The sequence below is a fragment of the Aulonocara sp. 'chitande type north' Nkhata Bay genome, linkage group LG11 (genome assembly GCF_057382095.1).
Source record: "Aulonocara sp. 'chitande type north' Nkhata Bay isolate Kocher_YH1m ecotype deep benthic linkage group LG11, A_spYH_male_GT1.1, whole genome shotgun sequence".
In the NCBI taxonomy this organism is placed as follows: domain Eukaryota; kingdom Metazoa; phylum Chordata; class Actinopteri; order Cichliformes; family Cichlidae; genus Aulonocara; species Aulonocara sp. 'chitande type north' Nkhata Bay.
In genome coordinates, this window is record NC_141354.1 from 2,796,624 (window position 1) to 2,821,075 (window position 24,452).

General features: G+C 43.3%; 1 protein-coding gene across 6 annotated transcripts in view; it reads left to right on the forward strand.

The window, feature by feature from the left end:
- The window catches only part of cdk14 (cyclin dependent kinase 14), a 238,337-nt gene that overhangs the window by 147,027 nt on the left and 66,858 nt on the right, over positions 1-24,452 (forward strand). For all 6 annotated transcript variants that reach the window (XM_086310192.1, XM_086310193.1, XM_086310194.1 and 3 more), the window contains 2 exons: positions 16,729-16,792; positions 21,182-21,230. In XM_086310192.1, coding sequence (XP_086166318.1) covers positions 16,729-16,792; positions 21,182-21,230 — 113 coding nt within the window. The remainder of the gene's footprint in view (positions 1-16,728; positions 16,793-21,181; positions 21,231-24,452) is intronic.

A 24,452-nucleotide genomic window follows, 5' to 3' on the forward strand; every position in this document is an offset into this window, starting at 1 on the left:
ATAGTAGATTTAATAGTATAGTATATTTAATTTGAGCAATTAAGAAATCTCCTCTGCTGTTACTGCAGATTAGTGCAACAACTTCTGCATGCACGTCCTTTTCACGCTTTGGCAAAACATGAAATGGACATTGTGTCTATTACAGGCTTTGCTGTGATATGAGAAGTGACCTTCTTTGTCTCACTGACTCATATTGGACTCTTTCACAAAGCTTTACAGGCTCCTCCAGCGTAAGTAAAGGTGTGAGCTTCTCACTGGGCAGCTGAGACTGACAGTCGCTCATAGACAGGGAAAAGCTCCAGGATGGATCTGGATCCAGGCCAGATATTGTTAGAAACATGCCGTTGGCCGTTATGGGGCACAGTCTAAATTACATTTTTTTAATCTCTCTTGGCTGACTATAGCTAGCATTGTGTGAATTGGGAGGGGTAAGAAACAGAACTCGTTTGACGTTGATCTGCTGACATCTAGCCATGAAAATTTTGCACATAGTAGCTTTCATTTTATGAGCAATTTAATCTGATAGGAGTCAGTTGATGGGACGAGTGACGGGAGAAGGGAGCAGGAGATTGGTGCTGCAGCTGCAGTGATGCAGACGCTGTACCGCTCTGTTGTGGTGACGAGAGCTGAGTGTGAAAACGAAGCTCTCAATTTACCCATCGAGCTACGTCCCTGCCCTCACCTATGGCCACGAGCTGTGGGTAGTGACGAAAGAACGAGATTGTGGATACAAGCGGCAGAAATGAGCTTCCTCCGAAGGGTGGCTGGCCTCTCCCTTAGAGATAGGGTGAGAATTTCGGCCATTCGGGAGGGGCTCAGAGTAGAGCTGCTGCTGCTCCACATCGAAAGGAGCCAGCTGAGGTTGTTCAGGTATCTGACAAGGATGCCTCCTGGGCGCCTCCTGGGCGCGGTTTTCCTGGCATGTCCCACCAGGAGGAGGCCCCGGGGCAGACCCAGGACACCCTGGAGAGGTTATATCTCTCGGCTGGCCTGGGAACGCCTTGGTGTTCCCCCGGACAAGCTGGAGGAGGTGGCTGAGGAGAGGGAGGTCTGGGCTTCTCTGCTTAGGCTGCTGCTCTGCGACCCGGCCCCGGATAAGCAGAAGAAGATGGATTAATCTGATAGGCAGGTTAATACATACATTTGGAATGAGTCACATGACTACACCTTTAACACGTCCATTTTCCTTGTCATTCTTGTGATGCATTCAAAGTGCAGGTGTAGCGTTGCAGTTCTTGGGCGTCTACCGAGCCGTACAGAACAGGAGCAGGCATGTTTGCATGTTTGCATTTTTGGGGCTTTTTTATGTGGCAGGTAAATTCAGGAAAAAACATGTGAAGAAGGTGATGATACTAATTCAGGAAATTCTGTCTTTTATATTAGCATCATGTTGTCCAGGGTGGAAATCAGTCATATAGTTGAATTAATGTGTCTAAATCTGAGCGGTCTATAGCAGGGTAGTAGAACAGCCTGTACTTACATAAAAATATCTACTGGAACTCACAAAACAAATTACTATAAGACTTATTTCTCAGTAATTCTTCTCCTGACACTGCACCGCTACACCCAATCCTCCACCTGCCAAATCCCAGTCTAATCCCTGCCTACAGTCCTGCCCTTAAGTGGTTCACTGATGACCCAGTGGATGTTAAAAGTTAACATCAAAAGTAATCCTGATATGTGCTGTAGTAACATAAAAGCCCACTCGTGATAATTACCCGAATGTTTAAAATGCATCATTAACGGGCACTTTTTTCTCACACTCGAGAGAATCTCAGAAGAGCCGAGTAGATCTTGTCTGAATCTCTCATTTGGCGCCCAACAGGAAACTGCGTGCTTCGCACATATTCCTACTGCTAGAATTTCTCTGGTTCATATGAGCGTGCTGCCTGAGTAGAGCGTGCAGCACATGGAGCACATCTTTCCGTCTGTCTGGAAGGTTAAAGACTTTTTCATTCTCACACTCACCTCCATCAGGAAGTGTGTGGAAAAGTTCAGGTGTAGTCGGGTGATCTTAATAATGCATGTGCCATGTGGTGATTTAAGTCCTGTCACGAGCACGGCGGTGTGAGTTACAGCTGCAAATTAGCGCTTGTCTTTCACTGTAGATCTTGACCTTTTAGAAATCCTGTTCTTTGATTAATTAAGGGAGTGTTTCTCAAATGTTGTTAGCGGCACAGCTAACAGGGAAACTGCCTGCAACAGCGACCCTTTCCTTCGTTACCTCTCGTGCTCGCTGATAACCAAATAGTAATGAGCCTCCCGTGACTGAAGGATTTATTAATAAACCCCAAAATAGCTTTTCTGTGCGTATTTTTTTCTAACCCATATTTTTGTCACGGGCTGATTTCCCTCTAATACCACACCCCCGCAGTGTTATTATCTCTGACAGCATTATGCGGATCCAGTGCTTGTCACCGTTCCTACAGCTCTCTGTGCACGTCGGGCTTAGCGAGGCGGAAACGCACACTTTCATTTATCCAAAGTGCTTGTTTCAGATGCATGCTGCTATCTTTAGTGTTGGAATAACTGTGGTCATGCAGTCTGTGTTTGTCTTTAGGTATTAGCATGACTCTCTCTTTCTATACCGCTGTCTCACACACACACAGACACACACACGCAGAGTGTGTCTGTGTGAGAATTAAAATTGAGGTAGACGAGGCAGAGGCACAGTGGAGCTGGTTAACTAGCTGTCAGGTCATAAAAGATTGCGTCCGCTGGAAGATCTATATGAATATGGACAGGTCTATCTGTAGGAAATAGGCTGTCAGGCAGAGGTAAATGTCTCAGTGCAAAAATGTTTGTGTGTTGCTTCTCAGAAGACACCAGTGCGCCGCCTTCCATTAGTGTGAGTGAAACAGCTGTTGTTTCTGGTGAAATATGCCCTCAGACAGCCACGGGTAATATGATAGCTTATGTTTGTGCGTAAGACTCGCTATTTACTGAAATACACTGGCTACGTTTACATGATCATAATAATCTGATTATGGACATTAATCAGAGTGATGCATTGCTGCAATTAAGATGTTTACATGTTGCTTATCAGACTGTTTCATTAATATCCTCTGCTCGGCGTAAAGCCATAAACGCCACCTCCACAACACGGTGACGGTTTCCCTCTAATATAGGGGATGTACCCTAAATCTAAACTGTTGTTCGGTTCTTATTAAACTCTGCCCATCCTTTTATTTCCATCTCAACAGAGCTTGTACAAAAGTGTTTCTCAAATGAAGGCTTGCCAGTATTAAATAATAAAGAACTACCAGAGATGAAAACCCAGGGCTTGATTGTTTCTTTTAAGTATAGGTGCTAGGGTCTTTGAGAGATGCCAGCACCGTTTTTATTGGTATCTGGCACCATTAAAATGATTCTAGACTAGCTGTTAGCAGTTATCAGTAGACATGTGATAGCTTGTACATCATGTGACGTTTCTGGTCCCCAGAGAATGAATACACGTCCTCTTGATTTTTTTTAAATGCTAACTTTGTTTTTCTTAGTCATTCCAACCTGGTGGTCAGCGCAGCCAACCGCCGGAGTAAAATAAAACTTGCTGTAGATGCATTTGGAGGTACTAGCGATAGATAATCTACTTGATGAATTCTCTACTGAAGGCAGAGATTTAAGACGTTGCAGCAGTTCCAAACGTGCGGCGGCAGGAAGGGACAGGTGCAGACACGCTCTCTGAGGCATTACCATGAAAGGTTAGCATTTAGAAATGCTCATAAGGATCCAACAGTGATGTTGGACGTGTCACTGTCACTATATCGAGTCCAAATTTAACTGATCATCCTCAGTTAATTCTTTGATGATGAGTCTGTGAGCTAACATGCTAGTTTTAAGTCTTATTTAATACAACACCTTATTCATTTTGTAAGTTACTGTTGCCATTAGTGTCCAGCAATCCGGTCTTTTAAGCCTGACGTCATTAGCCAAACTCCGCTTCAAACAAACACTGCGGCATCACTGAGAATTACAAAGTAAATTCTTTCATCTGTAATAAAATGATCAGCATTGCTGCTTTACCAGGTGTAACTATGAAGTTTAACATCCAGGCATCCATGAAAACAGGATTTATTACATTTAACAGAGTTAGAAGTTAGCAGGAAGTCAGCTCGCTAGTTTCCATCTAAACATGATACAGTGGTCCCTCGCTATATAGCGGTTCACTTTTCGCGGCCTCGCTGTTTCGTGTCTCCTGTACAGTACAGAATGCGTTCAGCTCGTCAGATTTACATAAATCTTCGCTAGCAGAAGGTAACAAACACAACAATGTCGACGTCAAAGGATTGTAAGGCGCATTAAGCGAAACAAAACAGCGTTGGGTCTGTGTTTCCACAAGCCCCGCTAGTTTAGAGACTTATTCATCATGAAGAAAACAAGACAGTCAGCGATCAATCGATTTACTTTCAAGGGAGGCCTCGTCGGTATCTCAGGAACGCACTTCGAACCCTACCACAAAATGACCCCAAATCCGGCCTCCGCTTGCTGCCTTTTATTGGGAAAACAGTTCACACAATACACATCACAGCAAAAGCACCTCCCACTGTAAAACCCCCCCAATGGTTCTAAGACAAGGCACTATGTGTGTGTATGTGTAAGCACCTGTATGCATGTACAAGAACGTGTGTGTGTGTGTGTGTGTGTGTGTGTGTGTGTGTGTGTGTGTGTGTGTGTGTGTGTGCGTGCATGACTTCCTGCTCACCAAACGGATCATAAAAGCAGGAAGCTTACAACACAAGAAACAGATCTTTCAGATAGCATGTATTTGCAATAAAACCTCCCCCAGCACAGAGTGGCTGGAGAGGTGGTCAGGATCAAAGGAATGTCTTGATCCTATAGACTGAACTAAGACCTTACAAATTTAAGAAACACAATGACAACATTCAACAATTAGACTTAACAAACAGTCAGATAAGTCAAACTTCACTCAACTCATTCTTCTTGCTTCCTCCACTTCCGTACCATTGATTCATTAATGTTGAATCCTCTGGCAGCTGATCTATTCCCATGTTCTGGGCCTGAAAACACGGTTTGATCTTTGGTTTCATTCTATAATTACTGGACTTATTTTTCTACAGAGGTTTGAACTTTGAGAGTTTAAACAAGAGAGAAAAGTGTGAAAATGTTCATTCCTGTCAGAGAAAAGTGTAGAAAGTGTGTAGTGAGGGGATTTACAGCCTTAAAACATCTATAAAAATCGTAAAAAAATAAAGTTCACCTATCACGGGTTATTTTTAAAACGACGCAATAAACGAGGGAACACTGTATAGCATGTTCTGACTGAGAGAGTTCCTGGAAACATTCAAACGTACAGCTCTGCTATCACTTCCAACATAAATGAAGACAGAAAACTAAACAGCAGTGACGTTTGCAGGGTTACTGAAGTTGGGCTAGCTGGTATATAATGATGTGCTATGTGATTGCTAGTGACACAGCTATGTTAGCATAACATTAGCACAGTGAAGCTGGAGGATGAACGCCAACTTTTTTCCACTCGATAAAAGTTAACGTGACGGATTCTGGTGGTCAGGGACAAATGCAATCGCACAGCAGGATGCTATACACGGGCCAAACTTCAGTCAGGAGAACAGCTGAGATTATTCATCCACAATAGAAGGTTAGTCATTCATATACTGCTGCATTTGCTGGGCTGGAGTTACATCGTAAGGGTTTAAAAACTGAGCTTTAAAATGAACAGTGGTGATAAAAACCGAGAGAGGCTGACAGTGATCACTGACTGTTTTAGGGGCTTGTTCAGATGAAATAGAACAAGATACAAAACATTAAAACATGTTAAAAACACAACAACCTTCATAAACACAGAGTAGTTTGGACCTGGAAGCAGGATTGATACGTCGTCACTTAACAACTGGACAAAGCAATGTGACTCCATCACTAGTTTCAAGTCTTCTTAAATACAGCACGATGGTTGTTCTGTAGGTCACTGAGAGTAAAATACACACCAAAGTCAGAGTTAGATGGTGGCTACTTGGTGGTCGACGTGTCCCTTCCATTGTTGCTTGGATTGTATCCTCCCCTCTTCAGTCACTTCCACCTCTCACGGGTCACAGTCAGATTTAAAAAATCCAAGTGGCCAATGAACAAAAAGCCAAATGTCTTTGGCTCATGATTTTGAACATCGCCACAGTGTTGAGTGACATGATTTCGGCTGTATCCATGGTTTATATGCGCTCAGGCTTTTTAACTAAGATGTGAACTGTAAGGAACCTTTATAACATCATTGGCAGTCAGTGGAACCCTTTGAACCGTGTGAACATGGTTCCACACAGAACAGCTGTGAAGGAGTTCATTACAGCAGTGCAAAGGCACCGCATGGTGTCCAGAGGCCTGTTTATTTTGAGTGTGTTCCTGCTATGAAGTGTAAGCCGGTGCACATGTGAGCTGATCTACTCTCAGGAGAGAGCGGGAGGCTGCTGGGGAGATAAATAATGCCATTTCACCACCAGCCGCTGTGCCTGTGACATGAGCATCCATCTGCTGAAACCCAGACAGGATAGCCAGGGCTTACTGAACACATTCCACCCCGGCGCAGTGGGAGACAGCTGATCCACTTGGCTCTGGTTCTGATCCATTTGACCCCTGCCTGGAGGTGACCCCAATCTGCTTGGCCGTGACCAGGGATGGAGAGGAGCCAGGGGTGAGACTTGGGGTTTTGGAGCAGAGGAGAACATGAAGGCTGGGGTCAACTTTAGGACAATGGCAGAGAGCAAGGAAGGGAAAGTGGAGGAGGTGGGAGTGGGATGAATCCTGTACTGGGGTCAGTGCCGGTGCTTAACGTGGATTAAAGGATTGACCTCCCCCGAATCTCTAGGAACAGGAGGACGCAGGATAAAGTTCCATACTTCTTGGTTTGGGTGGTGTCTGTTTTTTTTCATACACGTTTATTTCTAAGCACATTTAAAAATACCACCCATTGGCTAAAAGTACTGTACCATTAGTAGAATAAAACAACTTCAATAAAAGTAATAGGGGGACTCAGTCTGGTCAGAGAGGTAAGGACCAGAAGGCAAAAGGTTTCAGTCTTCCCATTTGATCAGGTTTTTTCCCCGTGCGATTTGTGACCATCGACATTCCTTCTAGTCAGAAACACATTTCCAGATGAATAGAGAGGCAGGATAGGAGCGGTGGAGTTGGAGCAGCTTTTAAGGGTAAATGTTATCTTGCATAATACTCAGTTGACGGTTATGGTATCACTGCACTGTGTTGTGTTGCTGTACTGGAGGAAAAGGTTTCTGGATTTTACAGATGTGCTTGTTGTCTGCAGGTGTCAGGGTGGCTGACAGGAGAAGCTGCAGTCGTGCTTCAGGCGGGTTCACATTAATGCTAATGACACGTTTGTGCTCGCTCTCAAACCTGTGACGGGTCTATGCTAGAACACTAGAATGGTGACACTATACTGTATTTTTGGGACTTTGTGACGTTGTAATAAATTCACATCCTTTGGTGGAAGGATCTACAGCAGCGGTCTCCAACCTTTGTTGCGCCACGGACCGGTTTATGCCCGACAATATTTTCACGGACCGTCCTTTAAGGTGTCGCGGATAAATACAACAAAATAAAACTAGTGCCGGTACAGAAAAAAAGAAGATTTATTCATAACACACGTGAAAAGACCAAGGAAAACCGAGTAAACGATCAAAACGATAACAAAATAACGCTGAAAACGATAAAAACCCTGAAAACCATACATTTCACACCTGAGCCTCAACTCTCGCGGCCCGGTACCAAACGACTCACGGACCGGTACCGGACCGAGGCCCGGGGGTTGGGGACCGCTGCTCTACAGTAACAACAGCAAAAAGTTAGGTCCAATCTGCTGGGCATGCTGTCGGATCCATTGGGGATGAGAGGCATGATGTGCAGCATGATGGGAGAAATCAACACTTTCAACATGAAAACTTAAACTGGGGATAACAAATAAGAAAACCTTTTAACTTTTTAACTTTTTTTATCTTTAATGTTATATTATAACCTGTAATTATGCTGCAGATTATAAATCTTATAGTCCACACAAAAACACTACAAACAGTAAATGGAAAATGAGATCGCCTCCACATCATTTTATGATGATATTTTTATCATTGTGTTTGTTGTTTTTTTTTTTTTGTTTTTGTTGTTTTTTTCATCATTGTTTTTATTGCAGATTTTCCTTTAACACGACAGTGTCTCGACAGTAGACACAGAACAACAAAACAGTACAAACACAAAACGTACACAACAGCTCTTAAATAAGGCATAATACAAGATACAAAATACAAAATATAACATACAAGAGGTGGTGAGTCAGTCTTACAGCGCCCGGGTGGTGATCATGTGTGTAGTAGTCCTTTGAATAAGATAGCGGAAAGGTCCGGTCCAATATAGTCCAAAAAGGGGTGCCACATCCCATAGAACTGACCCACACTGTGGTGTATAACATGTGTGAGGTATTCCAGAGGAATCAGTTCAAAAACTATTTTGCGCCAGCCACAGACAGTGGGAGTCCTATCGTTGATCCATTGTAAGAGGATATTTTTCCTGGCTGCAAATGTTAGAGTGTTATACAATCTTTTGTTGGCCGCCGCTTTTAGGCGGTCACTTGGAAGACCTAGAATCAGGGACAAAGGGTCCATCTCTATATCAACGTGGAAGATTTTCCCCAGTTCACCTGTAATGTCAGCCCAGTATTCTTGAAGCTTATAACAGGACCAAAAACAGTGAGTTAAAGTCCCTACATCAGTTTTGCACTTAAGACACACAGGGGAAAGAGAGCGGCTGAAGAGGTGTCTGCGGTGAGGGGATACGTGTAATCTGTGTAAAATCTTAAATTGGATTGCTCTTGTCCGAGTACAAATTGAAATCCTTTTTGCGAGAGACCAAACGGTATCCCACTTATCTTCATCTATGGTTACCGACAGTTCCCTCTCCCACACAACTCTAATCCCCTGCGCATCAGTGGTAGTCAAAGCATTAAGCACATGGTAAAATGAACTCAGAGACACCGTCAGCTGTTGCCCAAACAAAACCCTCTCAACATCAGATACTTCAGGGTGCTCAGCAAGGGTTGTATTGTGAGTGATATAGTGTCGTATTTGCAAAAAACGAAAGAAATCCTGTCTAGGCAAGCCGTAACTGTTGGTAAGCTGTTCAAACGACATGAGTTCACCACCCGAGAAAAGGTCACCAAGAGACTTAATATTCTTATCAGACCATCGTTGAAAGCCGGGGTCCAAAGAACCCGGAGGGAAAGCAGGGTTATTCATTATAGGGGTAAAGGTTGATGTTATTCTCGATCTTCCCTCAAGACGGCGGACAATTCGCCACGCTTTTAGGGTGTTGATTGTTACAGGATTTGTACAAAGGGCCTTAATTCCGTTAAAATCATTACAAAATAATAGATCGCTCAGTTTGCATTGTGACAGAGCTGTCTCAATATCCGACCAGATTGAGGTTTTACCCCTAACCCAGTCGCTCACAAATCTTAAATGGGCAGAAAGCTGATACAATCTAATATTAGGTAGATCCAAGCCGCCCCTGGTGCTTGGCAGATGCAACACTGCCATCTTGAGTCTGGGTCTGCGCTTGTTCCAGATGAAAGAGGTGAGCCAACCATTTATGTCCTTCAGTACTCTCTTAGAGAACAAGACGGGGATCATTTGGATAGGATACAATAGCCTGGGCAGCACATTCATTTTGATCAGGGCAATGCGTCCTAGCCAGGAGACAGGAAGTGACGCCCACCGCTCTAGGTCCTGTTTGAGTTTGCCAAATAAGGGTGTGAAGTTGGCTTTGTACAATTGGTCGAGAGACGGGGTAATAAAGATCCCCAAATACACAAATCCATTAGGAGACCATTTAAAAGGAAAGGAAGGAACAGTAGCCGGCATTGTGAAAAGAGTACCGAGAGGCATGGCCTCTGACTTAGCCAAATTGATTCTATAGCCAGAGAAATGGCTAAACCTGTCAATCACCTCAATGAGACTGGGTACGGATGTTACAGGGTTAGTCAAAAGAATCAAGATGTCGTCCGCGCATAAGGTTATTTTATGACACAGCTGTCCAATCTCTAAACTACGTATTGTGGGCGTCGCCCTTATGGCCTCAGCAAGAGGCTCTATGGCCAGAGCGAATAGAAGGGGCGATAAGGGGCAGCCCTGCATAACTCCCCTATGAGTGTTGAAGTAATCAGACCTAAGTCCATTAGTCAGGACTGCTGCCTGTGGATTATTGTAGATAACTTTGACCCATTTTATAAAATTCTCCCCTAAGCCGAATTTGCCCAGAGTATACAACAAATAAGACCACTCAATTCTGTCAAATGCTTTCTCCGCATCGAGAGAAAGCACCAGGCCGTCAATAGATTTTTGCTTGAAAGCTACAATAGCGTTCAGTAAGCGTCTAACATTGGTGGCTGAGTTTCGACCCTTTATAAAGCCTGTCTGCTCCTCCCTTATCAGCACAGGTAAAAAAATTTCTAAGCGGGTGGCCAGAATTTTAGAAAGCAGTTTCCTATCTACATTCAAGAGGGCTATAGGTCTATAGGATCCGCACAAATCAGGACACTTCCCTTTCTTTAGAATTAGGGAAATGTTGGCTTCCTTCAGTGTCTGCGGGAATTCACCCGTAATGAAGGAGTGGTTGAACATATCAAGAAGCGGTTCCACAATAATATCCCGAAACTGTTTATAAAATTCACAACAGAAGCCATCAGGCCCTGGCGACTTTCCACTTCGCAGTGATTTAATAGCCTTAAACACTTCGGTCTTAGTTATAGGGCTGTTAAGGGCAGTCTTCTGTTCCTCTGACAAATTTGGTAAGTCGAATTGGGTGAAGAAATTATGCATCAGCTGCACCCCCTCCGGGACTTGTTGAGAAGAGTACAAGGCTTCGTAGAACTTCTTAACACAGTCATTTATCAGTTTGTTTTCATATATCTTGTGGCCACCTTCATCAGATATCGCTGCAATGGTATTCGATTCTGCGCGCTTCTTAACATAGTACGCCAGACATTTACCGGCCTTATCTCCATGCTCGTAGAACCTCTGTCTGGTGTATTTAAGTTTCTTCTCTGCATCTCTGGTAAGAAGGCAATTCAGCGCTGACCTGAGTGCGGTTATTTCTTGCCATAATGGTGGTGATGGGGAGGCAATATATGTTTTCTCCTTATCCATCAATTCGCTCTCTAAAGATTTTTGTTCCTCCATCCGTTGTCGCTTCTTTGTCGCAGAATACGAAATAATTAGGCCCCTCGCATAAGCTTTGCATGTTTCCCACAAAACAGAGGCAGTAGTAGCTGAGGAGGTGTTGATATCCAAAAACGCTTTAAATTCTGCAGAGAAGTGAGAGGTAAATTCCTCATCCTTAAGAATAATGGTATTAAGCCTCCAGTGGCGGGACCTATGAAGCTCAGCTTTAAGATCGAGATCCATGATTACCCTAGCGTGATCTGAGATGATTATACTTGTTATGTCGCACGATACTACTGAACCTAAGTCAGTTTTCGGGAGAAAAAAGTAATCAATTCTAGTTTGGGACCTATGCGGAGCCGAAAAAAATGTGTATTGCTTATCGGAGGGGTGAGTATATCTCCAAGCATCCACAAGTCCAAACTCGTCGCATAGAGCATGAAGCGCTTTGGCCTGAGGAGAAGGAGTTGCAATGCTGTGTGGAAATCTGTCCATAAGCGGATTTAACATTAAGTTGAAATCACCACCAATAATAACGGTAGAGTTAGGAAGAAATGGGGCTAATTCCAGAAACATTTTGGTAAGAAAGGTAGTTGGGTGGGCAGGTGGAAAATAAACATTCAGTAATAAGATATTTTGGCCTTGCAAAATCCCTTTGACTATCACGTAGCGGCCCTTCAGATCCTTAACGCAATCAGTTACTACAAAAGGTACATTTTTCCTAATCAACACTGCCACTCCTCTACTTCTTGTAGTGAAGGATGAAAAAAACACTTGTCCATATAATCCTTGTTGCAACTTCAAGTGTTCATTATTATCAAGATGTGTCTCTTGTAACATAGCAACATCTACACCATCCTTTCTTAGACAAGTAAATATCTTCCTCCTCTTAATAGGGCTGTGAACCCCTCGTACATTCCAGGTGCATATTCGCAGCCTACTCATTATTAGACTTATTCATGTATCACACAAAGCATATTGAGCCAAAGGGTTCACCACACCCTGGTTGAAAAAATAAATAAATAAAATAAAAATAAAAAAGGCATGAAAGAGCTGTGTGACGGAACATTCAAAGAACAGTGATTTGGCAACAGCCCTACTAAACATGTAGGGAAAAACCAATCTCCTCCTGCCCGTCGGGAAAGCCGAAGGGCATTGCACGCGCGTAACTCACGCCTACCCATAGACGAAAACACAGTCCGTCCGGTGCCCGATGGGGTGGAAGATTTCACCTGGTCGCTTATAAGCAGCGAGGACGAAAAAAAAGAGTCATATACGCCTAGATTCGGCAAGTACTCACACCGGTTAATTAAGGCATAGTGTGAAGAAAAGGAGTACTCCGGTGGTTACGGGGATTCAGGGCAGCGAGTCCGCGTAGGACGCAGCTGCCTCCGGTGTGTTAAATCTCTTCTCCTTGCCGTTGGCAAACAGCCTCAGTGTGGCGGGGTAGAGAAGCGCATAATCCACATTCTTCTTCCTCAGGCAGCTTTTCACCTCGTCGAAAGCCTTGCGTTTCTTGGCTACCGCCGCTGAATAATCATTAAAGAAGGAGACTTTGATCCGACTTGTTGGTTGGTTCGGCTGCGTAGCCAGGCGCCGAGCTGCGGCCATCACACGTTGTTTATCAGCAAAGTTGTGAAGCTTCATAATGATGGGTCTGGCGCGCTGGCTGGGGCCCGGCCTCGGTGCTAGAGAGCGGTGAGCGCGGTCTAGTTTGATCTTCCCATTTTTAGTTGTGAGCTCGAGATAGGAGGGGAGCCATGACTCCATGAAGGCGACAACATCATTTCCCTCCGTGCCCTCGGGAAGCCCGACCAGGCGAAGGTTACATCTGCGGCTTGTGTTTGTTGTTTAACCTGAGTAACACTTTAACACTCACAAACTGGACTGTTTCTCGCATCCAGCAATACTGAGGAAGATATCTCATTTACATTTAAATCACCAAATCTGTTTTGTGGAGAGAAAAATGTTTTCCCTCGTGTACGTGTGCTGCTCTGTGTGCAGGTCTGTCCAGCACAGCACTGACACACATAGCATGTCTGACACTAAGAGCAGCAGAAGCAATCGTTTCCCAGTCGGGATGGACACACACACACACACACACACACACACACACACACACACACACACACACACTGTACTCTGCAGTATATCACTGTGATATCAGAATCTGAACTAATTCACATTAACTGCAAGAAGCCAGGTTATATTTAGTCTTTTGTTTTAAACGTTTCTTAATTTCAGGTAAATAAATCCTGTTTTTAGCTTTCGTAGCACAGATTAGGCAGGACGAGCATCTTGTGGCTCACTCAGTCTCAGCCTTTTTTTAGTTTCATATGTTGCAGTTTTATAAATATTCAGTAACAGTAGCACTGGGTAAAGCAGTTTTATTTGAGGTTTGATTATTCCTGCGCCCCCTTCTGGATAGATGAAACTATGCACCTGGTTTCCACACCTGCTCTGCAGCAGTTCCAGCTGGCCCTGGTCTGACTTTTCAATCAGCACTCCTGGGTCTTCAGTAGAGGAAAGTCTAAGAATATACTCTGCTGCTCGGCATGGAGATTTTGATTTTAGAAGACATGGCTAATCCTTTTATGATACTAAGTTCACATTATGGGAAATGTTTTCTGAGTGTGACCCATGGAGAAACTGACTGAAACAAATCAGCTGCTTTAGGACAAACAGCCTGCAGACACCGCTCAGTCCTTTACATGTTGTAGCTGTTTACTGTCACCAGGGGGCAGTGTGCAAACCATCAGAGGTTGTTTTTGTTGTTTTTCTGTGCTTCTCCTGTAAATTCTGCTCTTGATCCAGTGTTGGACGTACACACAGAATCATCCACAGCGAGCCACACGCTGTTCGGCTTTGTGGGCTGAAACAGGGAGCCGTGGAAAAGTATGTGGTGCTACTGCTGTGTGGGCGACGCTGGCTTGTGCCGTTGTTGGTTCATCAGCCAACCACTGCGAATAGCGAGCTCCTAACGTTCAATGAGAACCACTGAAAAGCGTCCTCTGCACTCTCTGATGTTTTTCTCTCCGATGTTTCTCCCATTCTTGATAAACTCTGGACTGCACAGGTGCACATTTGCATCGCTCCTCTGTGGCCTCCCTGTAGGCTCTCCATAGACAGATATCTATCCCAACGGTCACAACGCTGTACCGCAAATTAAGCATAACCCATCCCAGATATGCCAGCTGTCTTGTTCACTGCGAGGAGCCTGTTTGACCCGTTCATTGTCTCGCCACGTCTCTCTAACCTCTTCATTCTGTCTGGCAGCATGAACAGAATTAAGAGCGTCGCTGTGTGAAGGTCAGACATACTGTTTGTGTCTGGCCAAATGGGTGGTCTGTAACCTCGCTGCTGGGGGGTTTATTATATGTATGTGTGGCAGAGTATGAGTGCAGCGTGCAGGGTTGTGACCTGTGACCTCACAGGGATTCTCTTTATATGCTCTGTCTTTGTCTCCATACACTCTCCACACATTCCCTCATATTCAGAGATGTGTAGAGACCAAACCTGCCCCCCCTGATGGATTATCCCGTCCTCCATTTCAGCAGGCTGTTTCATATATCCATTACTCTATATGTGCAGGCATGGCAATCTACTGCCTGAGCAAAGATGGAGGGGTGTGGGGTTTTATTTTCCCATGTGGGACATACAGAGGGGGGATTGTGCCCCACAGGAAGCCAGCAGCCGTTATTTGTCCAAAACATCCATCTCTGCGCTGAAGTTGGAAAAGCCTTGGAGCGAAAGTAGTAGGTCCTTGTGACTGACCTCCTTTGTTCCATTTTTGCTTGTGTAATCACATTAAGACTGAGCTTAGAATGTGCCCGAGAGCCGTGAAGCTGTGCACACATGTGGTCTATTGTCTTTAAAAGAGCATCGTCGTGCACAGTGGCAGTGATGAAGTCACACGTCATCATCACCATTAAAGAGTTAAAAAGTAAAACATGACTACTATGTGGTGAAACAGCTGTATTGATAGCTTAACAACAAGATCTGTGAACTGGAGACGATCTGCAGACTATGAGATTGTAGCAAGTCTTAAACAGTTTTCGATCAGCGTGTCCTCCATCGTCCACCCTACAACCATCACACACTTTCATCTCATGCTCATTATTGTTATAGCACATTAGCTGTACTGTGTTCATTGTTCATTGGGGGTTATTGATCATCTGGTTGAGGGACCACCACGGAGAAGTGTTAAGCGAGCTCACGGATGACTGACTAGACCCTGAGCTGTGCTGCTGCTCGTCTGCTTCCCCGGCATGATGTCCTCATAAAGACTCACATCCAGCCCTCCACCCAGCTCTCCCTCTCCACTTCAAAGGCCACAGAACTGATACATCAATAATGCAAAATGACTCCAGCTCTGCCAGCCAAACTCAGATCCTGTCACGTGGCCCCTCAGTCACCCCTCTAACACTCACGACCTCATGTCCTGCTAAACCCACCCACCCATCTTATCATGATCACGCTCATAGAAATCCATTCTCTGACAGCTTCTATCAGGGGGAAGTGCAGTTTTCAGGTGATGCTCACCAATCTAGCGTTAGTGGAAGACAGATCTAACGATGGAGGTCAGTGGTGAGGACTAACTGAAGGATTTTGTACTGCTTTCAGCGATGAAGCAGTCAGTGTACTCCCTTCTGTTCTTAGCCAGAGTCTTACCTTGTGTGAACATTGCTTCCAAACACATTTAAAAATGCAACGGTGAAACATTTTTAATGAAGTTCAGTGTGGAACCACCTTTCCTCAAGTTCCACTCCAGGCTGCTTTATGGTCCCCTACTGCCGTCTGGTGGACGTTTCTATTATTGCAACTAGACTAAAGCGTTAATGTCCACACACAAGCTCCAGACCTTTTAGAAATGCTTTTGATTTTCTTGATTAAATAAAATATTGTCCTTTTAAGCACATCATTTGTCTTGTTGTGTTTTGGAACTGTTGAGAATCTGAGTCACTAAAGCGACACACCCGAGTCAAAGGAATGGGCGAAGCATCATCAGCTGTTTAATCACATAAAGTTGTGGAGAGACACTCAATTTTTGCTTTTCTTTGTCTGTCATCTGAAACTAATTTATCCCACAGTGCACCTACACTGTGTGTTTGCACGGAGGGACGAGACATGCAGCAGTTCCACACTTCTACCATATGAGTTTGTTGTAGATCAGACCAAGCGGGCAATCTGGAAGCTATTATGTTGTTATGGTATGATGGATCACGTCAAAGGCATGTCCGCTGCTCTGTATTCGATCACCCTAAAGCCAGGTTGTGTGCGTGAGAGCTCCATTTCCCAGAAAAGATGCACTTATCGTGACTGTTGCCAAAGAAAGGAGACGCCTTTGTACTGGAAGTTTATCATGTGAACTCACATCAGCAGTCAGCTGTAATACTTTATATAGTGTTTAACCACAAAGTAACCTGTTATATTTGCAGTTAAAACAGATATGATGCAAATGCTTATAAAGAACATGTGTGTCATTCTCCGTCAGGTTAACATGATCCTAATCATCACTTTTCCTTCTTTGTGTCTGTTTCAGGTCCTTGGCACTCCCTCTGAGGATATGTGGCCTGGTGTTAACTCCCTGCCTCACTTTAAACCAGGTAATTACCAGATCTTAGTATAGTTTTAATATACACACTGGCAAAAATCATGGCATGCATGATTAACTCTGTCTCTGTGGTGTAAGTCTGATGTTGTAGCAGTGCTACCCTGAAGATACATAGATCACATAAAAACAAAGGAGAGTGTTGGAGGAGGACTGAGGCCATTTGTTGTGACCATTGTATGGCTGCTGTTAGCATACAGCTTGCTTTTGCACAGGCATCAACACTTTGTACAATAAAATCTAACAAGATGCTAAAGAGTTAGCCTGAAACCGTATCTATGTAATAGATGCTATAATACTGCCGCTATGCATAAATTTTTACTGTCATTAGTATCTTTAGTTGTTTGGTGTGCGGTTAAAGATAGCCTCTATGCTAACACTTTAGGCTATCTAATTCTGACTGACGGGGCGGGCAGATTGATCCAAATATCGATAATATCGATATCAATGCCGGTGCTGCTGACTGAAAGCAGGTGTCCTGCTAACTCTTCAGTCTACAGAATCAGAACGACAGATAACAAGATCACATTTTAGTGTCCAGGTTTTGAGGAAAGCCGCAGAAGCTGTTGCGACTTGGTTGTCACGCTGTTGTGTGCATTCTCAGAACTCCAAAGCTTATCATGAATATGAGGCAACACTGCCACCTACCAAAAGCTCACTGTACCCCATTAGTGCACCAGCAGCAGAAGAGGGGGTGGCAGCCATGCCTTCTGGGAGCTCATTAGGGCTTTTTAGATAGGACATGAATAGAGGGACTGCAGAAGAGCTGGAGCTGAGAACAGGGGACAGGCGAGGATGGACATCAAGAGGGTTAGCGCGAGGGTTCGGGGTAGTGAGGCATCACAAAGCTACAGTATGTGACCCAGCCTCTTATCTCCAGTGGCCAATTAGAAACCTACTGGGGTGGCTTTCGTGGTCACATGCACATACAACCCATACTAATGTGACTTTGCATCCTGTGGCCACAGCGACAGTTGGCTCTTGTTAGCCTCTCGCACACTGTGTTGCACAGCTGTGCTGCTGTCTCACCCACACAAATGTACACACATGCCCGGCTTTGGCTGGCTCCAGCCTGCGAGCGCCGCGTCTCTTCATATGACGAGTGCATGTTCAGGGCTTCTTGTGGCTGCGCTCTCAACAAACACGGGAAAAAGTGAGACGCTTGTGAAGCCCTGTAATGCCTCTGAGTGCACATCAATTACAACCTGAGTGCAGACACACAGTGAATGAGAGGATAATGCAGGAGCAGTTTTTAAGCACAAGGGAGAAATTGAACTATAATCTCCTGGAAGTGCACTTCAGGTCTAATCTGAAATCTTCTAATCTACACTGTGGCAGGAATAAAGTTCATGTTTTTCTTTGGACATCGACTGTTTTTTTACTCATTTTCTAGGCTTTGTATCTGACCAGTTTTAGAGGATTTGTGTTTGCTTGGTTGTTTCTCTCATTTATTAATCACTTTAGGTAAAAACGTGCTCACGGCATAAACTGATCTTAGACAATCTTTAGGTACTTTGTTATTAGCAGCATGTTGTTTCAACAATAACACAGTTTGTCATCCATGAAATAGCCCCAACAAGATGATTCTTAAGAGTTACTAGCAAAAAAACTTAAGAAGTCTTAGTAGGTGTGTCCTTAAAAAATCAGAGGAAACTGGAGGATCAAAGAAGAAGTGCCCAAAAGATGAACCACAGCAGGAGAACGGTAATCCTTAATGATAGCAGGTGTTATACTACAGCTATAGCCTCCATAATCTGAATGATATTGTGTTGTATGCTAACACTTTCACAAAACTGAATGACAGGCTAGCCGACATAAGCAGATAAAGAGATGGACATATGAATAAAGCAGATCACTAGCAGAGCTCATTAAAACAAATATAATGGAAATCACAGCTGAGTAGCTGCAGTGGCTCTGTGGAGATATTGTGTGCAGACCAGCAGTGGATGGTGCTGAAACAAAACCAGTCTCTGCTGACACACTGAGTGGTAAAGAGTTAGGTCTGTGATTAAAGTGTGAAGACAGATGCAAAGACAAACTACTTGAGTATTTTTCTTTAGGTTTGTAACAATAAAAATCTGTTACTGACTTTGATTTTTTGCAGTATTTGAAACGTGTATAGATACAAACGAGCGTCTACATGTCTGAGGCTGCAGTGAGCAGCAGGTGGCAGTGTTGCGTCAGTCTGCAGAGTTTCCTCAGCAGGACTGAGCTCCTCTCAGCCGCCCGTTGTCCAAAAACACACGACTGCTGTGCCGAGGATCCGTCACATATTTCTCTGTTACTTCCACATAAATTCTGCAGCACCTTCCTGTCTTTCTTTTCTGTCCCGCTCCAACCTGAATACATCGCTGCACTTTCAGACACGATGCTGCGGCTTGGCCTTGAGTGAAGGCGCCGCTTTTTTTTCCACATTTTTGTGGGAATGAAAAGGTTCCACAGATACTTCCTCACTTCCAGCCATATCTCCCTTTAGCTGCCTCCCGCCGCTCTTAGTCTCAGTCATGGTCCAGCTCAGACTGCGTATCTGAAAATGAAACCTTGAAGGGAGGGCGCATATAAAACCTGCAACACAGCTGCACAGTGCACACAGGTACAAACATGCAGACAGTCTGACCAACACCTCAGACACAGCATAATGAAGGTTCTGGTTGATTTGAGCTGTGATTCTGACATATTAATGAATACATTTCAATAATCATGTTTTGTGGTATTTAAAGAAAGGACTAACATTTGCACCAGTATGCTCGAAATATCCAAAATTATGACTATTTTGAAGCATGCATGTTTTACCAGCACAGCCTGGCTCCACCCCTCCTCCTGCTGATAGCTGGAGCCGTCTCCCCTGGTGCTCAGCGAGCTCTGGTCAGCTCACGCCGGCGCACCTGACACCAGCCTGGGCGACAGGACCCACTGCTGGCTGTCTTGCAAGCTGCAGGCTGATGCTGGAACAGGCTGTCTGGTTGCAGGCTAGCTGGATCAGGCCAACAGTGTGGGAGTCCAGACGGACTAGCTCACTGGGTGGCTGGCTAGCTTGTACAGTAGCTGACTGCACGCCAACATGGCAGTTTTGGCTGTAATTAAGAGAAGAGCGCTGAGCCTTCACACATTCACAGCATAGCGATCATAGCTGCAGAAGCACGCAGACACTGCTTCACCAAACTCCTCTTGCAAATATGACAGTTTAATGTGGTTTGGCCTTGCAGCAGAGGCACATAGTTCACACTGCATTGCTCAAGAGGATTTCATTCATTTTCCAGTCCTCATTTTGGCAAACTAATACACAAAGCAACACTTTGTGTGATAACATTAAGCTGTTTTGCCTGGTCGTCGCAGGCCTTCACTACAGCACACATTTTTAAGATTTCAGACAAAGAATTAATTACATTGACTGTGGCTGCATTCCTTTAAGATGATCCGGTGAACTGTCCGGCACAGCTCAGTCTGAGGAGCACAGTGTTGAAGGTATAACTTACAGTGACAGGCCAGCTTTGTACAACATTGCATGTATATTTGTGTTTGCACTTTTCATGAGTGTGATTGTATAATGCAGGAACTTGCCTTTGTGGCAAACTGTTAGCTTTGGTTTTAAAATGTGGGACTGAAAAATGTATTTCCGGATGAGGTGCTGCCTGCAGAGCCAGAGAACCAAAGAAGATTGAGATGGATCCCAAACTAAATGTATTTAAGCTTTTGATTGTGGTTCACATGACGCTGCAGTTAAAGTCTGACAAGCTAGTTACTGCAGCACTAACCGATTCAAAGTACTTGCTTTACCAAAATATATCTTTTTGCAGGTTTTGAGATGTTTTACTGCCATTTTTATACCGCAAATGCTCAGTTTGATGCAGTTTCTTTTGACGTGTGTCTCTATAGGACATGATCATCAAAGATAAACAGCCCCTGCTATGTGTCCAAATCTAAGAGGTAGCCAATCAAAAGGGAGCTGCCTTAAAGCAATAGGAACTAAAAGCACCGAGGTTATGTTTATTTCTTTTTTATTATTTTGATTTGAATCTTGCAGAACTACTCTAGTAGAATCCAAGAATAAAAATATGGAAGTGAAAATGGCCCGATTTGAAAAAGACAGAAACACAATAGCAACACTGCAGCAGTGAGCTGTGCTGGGTGGAGATTAACAGCCAATTAACACAAGGGAAGATCTGAAACTAGGCGGCCTTCTCTGTGAGGCTAAGCTAAGGCCCTGCCACTATTTGAAAAATCGTAGTTTGCAATTAATTATTGCAGCATCTATGTCTCGTAATTTGCTGAGACGTGCACGTAGAAGTTTGGTTTGAAGGTGTTTTAGCAGGTGTGTGTCATTAACCCAGCAGCAGCTCTTAGTGCAGCCATTTAATTGCTTGTTGTTTTTTTCTCGTTGCAGACCGCTTTACAGTGTACAGCGCAAAGAAGCTCAGACAAGCTTGGAATAAGTAAGTGAGCTGTGTGTGTGTGTGTGTGTGTGTGTGTGTGTGTGTGTGTGTGTGTGTGTGTGTGTACAAGCCTGCATGCAGCATTACTGCAACATCATATGTGTGACTTGTGTTGTGCGACATCAGGCAGGAAAAGGGCAGGGCTTGGCAGTCAGGGCTTCTCCCAGATGTGTGCCACTGTTTGCCCCAGGCGTACATCTGGAGTGGAGACAACGGCGGGCAAAAGGGGAGTGTGACTGTTTTCCAGAGGGAATTTGAAATAAGCAGCAGGGAAGTGATTTCTATAAAACTCCAGCTGTCTATTCAGCTACAATCACAAAGTATAGCTGCTGGAACGAAGATTCGTCGTCACTAACTAAAGCCGTCATCACACAGGACGCTAAGACCTGCGTGCCTCCTGTGATTTGGAATAATTACACAGGTCATCCTTAATCCCCAGAGAATCTGCTGCGCCTCTAATCTGGAAAGTAAAGAATCTGCCACAAATTACTTCCCATGATGTGCCAAACATTCTGCCGCTGTATGAATTATCGCCAGAGTCATCTGCATCAGTGTATTTTATTTTATAATGATAACTGTCAATAACAAGATTCAAAGCTAGAAAACATGCCCTCAGTGTGTGCTCTTTAGTGCCAGGACATGAAAACCAGGGAGTTAGTTTCGAATTTACACTTGGATTTTTATCTTTGGACAGTAAGTCCTAAAACCTGGAAATGGTTTTTCAGCTTCTGCTTCCCTCATCTTCAAATCACTGATCTTTCTGGATGAGTTCTTGGTTAGATGTCTTTATTCAGTGTAACCCTTACATGTTTTCACAGTTTCTCATATAATATGCATTTGTTAACAAGTGGATCAGAGAGTACAGACATCGTTGAGGACATTTAATGTCGTATGATACAAAATACAAACGTTTCGTGGTGATGACGCTGACTTCTACCTCAATGGTCTCATTTACTTTAGATCCTAATGTTGCTGTTTTACTTCTGACGATGTGTATTCATGCTTCAAACTGTTATTTCTCCTTATGTGAAGCTAATGTTACACGATAATGCAGAAGCATGGCTCTTTGTTAAGGGGGCCACAGTGATGCTAACGTCTGGGATGACATACAAAACATCATCCCTGCAGCACTTATTTCATGCTCCTGGCTGCAGTTATACATTTTACCCCCATATTAATATCGACCCTTTCACACGTAGTGGGCACTACAGTGGACAGCTATTCAACGGCTGTTTTCTTGTCACTCTAAAAACTAAAACTGACATTTTTACATTTTTAAACCAGTCAAATCTGTTCAATATACTTGATCAATTGAATAACTAAAGCTTAAACATATGAAGTTGAAATGAATAATTGTAGTTGTTACACAAACATGAAATATAGATATATTTTTGTTCCATTTATTTAATATTGTAAACTGAACGTAATCAAAATTGTACTTAATACTAACATTCAAATATGAATGTTAGTATATTTCACTGGTAGTCTAAGTCTAAACCAGACCAACTGATATGTAGTCGTGTGTTTCATAATACATGTGTGAAAAATGACCACATGTTAACATTTTTCCAAATGAAAAATGTATTTTCATAAACACGGCAATAACTCGAAATAAACAAGCACTAAAAAGACAAGAGCCTTTCCCCTTTTAGCTCAAAGCCTCACATACCTGAAGGATGAATGTCAAACCAGGAGCGCAAACACAAACGCTCAGAGTATTTAAAAAACACAATGAACAAAACAAAGGCTCATGGTACTCAATTACTCCACGTTATCGTGTTTTACTTACACTTTTCAGTTGTAGTTGCTGACAATAAATAATATTGATTTGAATAATTAATGATTTTAGAACAAGATACTGATGAGTATAGATACATAATTCTCAAATATTTAGATTCAATTTTAAACAGAAATATTAGGCACATGCAAAGAAGGTATTCTGTGAACCACATACTGAATTTTTTGTCTGAGATAAATGTAAATAAATACCTTAATTAACACAAACACATATGTTAACATTTTAGACATTTATTTCAGCTCATCAAACTCAAATAATTACTAAAAGGATATTCACAGAGTCTATCAGGCTCATCTAACTTATATTTATAGTGATATTTACTAAGCCTCTGAATTACTTTTTAGAGTGTATTTGTGTCAGTGTTGATGGTATACTTGCACATAAACCACTACGTTGAACACTGATGTGCCACTCCATACTAAATTCATAAGTCAGAACGTCTGTTGTCCACCTAAGTGGACATGTAACAAACTCTTTGAAAAGTACATTTAAAAAATAAAGTTCAAAAATCTTTTTTTCATGCCTAAAGATGGATAAAAATCCTGATTGAGGTTGTCATAATTCATGCATGAAAGGGTTCATAATATAAACTGATTAGTAACTGAAACACTTGGGATTTTAAGCTTATACGCTGGGTTGTAACATCAGCTGGGGATATCAGTTTGACCCCAACACTTACAGTTAATTGCTCATTGGCTGGTTGGTGTTTTATATGGTATGAAATTCGACGTGTTTCTGAGAGGCTTACTTTAGGATCCAAATATCAAAGAGTTGATCCACAAGTTCTCAGAGTAAGTATTTCAGTTGGATGGGTTTGATTTGAAAGCAACTAATGTAGAGTATAATGATTTTAATAGAAGGATCCTTTAACCTCCTGAGACCCGAACTCTTCCACTGCAGCATTTTTAATTTCTCTTTGCTATTCGGGCTGATTGGGACCCGATGAATGTAAAAACAAAGAATTACCAGATTTTTTTTTTTTTACTTTATTTTTGTTTTTAAGAAAAATCAGAGCCACATATGAAGATATTCGTTTAAAATGTTGATAGAACAGTAGCAGGATAATGTCCTTGTAAGTGGATATCAGGCAAAATTGAGTATTTTGGTCTAGATAACCCAAAATGTGATGTCCACATATGTGGACGCCAGGTCCTAGGAGGTTAAAGAAGTGAACTGAAGCATCCGAGGACAAATGAAAAGCCGACATAAATGTTAGCTGCGGTGGATTCCTCGGTCCCTCCCAGTCTCCTGATTTTCTCGAGTCCAGGAGGAAATAAAAATTTGCAGAAAGAAAGTGAGGTGGAATGTTAATGGCCATCACTTCCTCTCAACTGCCTTTCATCACAGTCCAGGGAACGGTGAATTCGATATGAACTCGCTATGTCCTGCCCTGAGACTTGGCTCACCCCCTCGTGCTCTCTGTG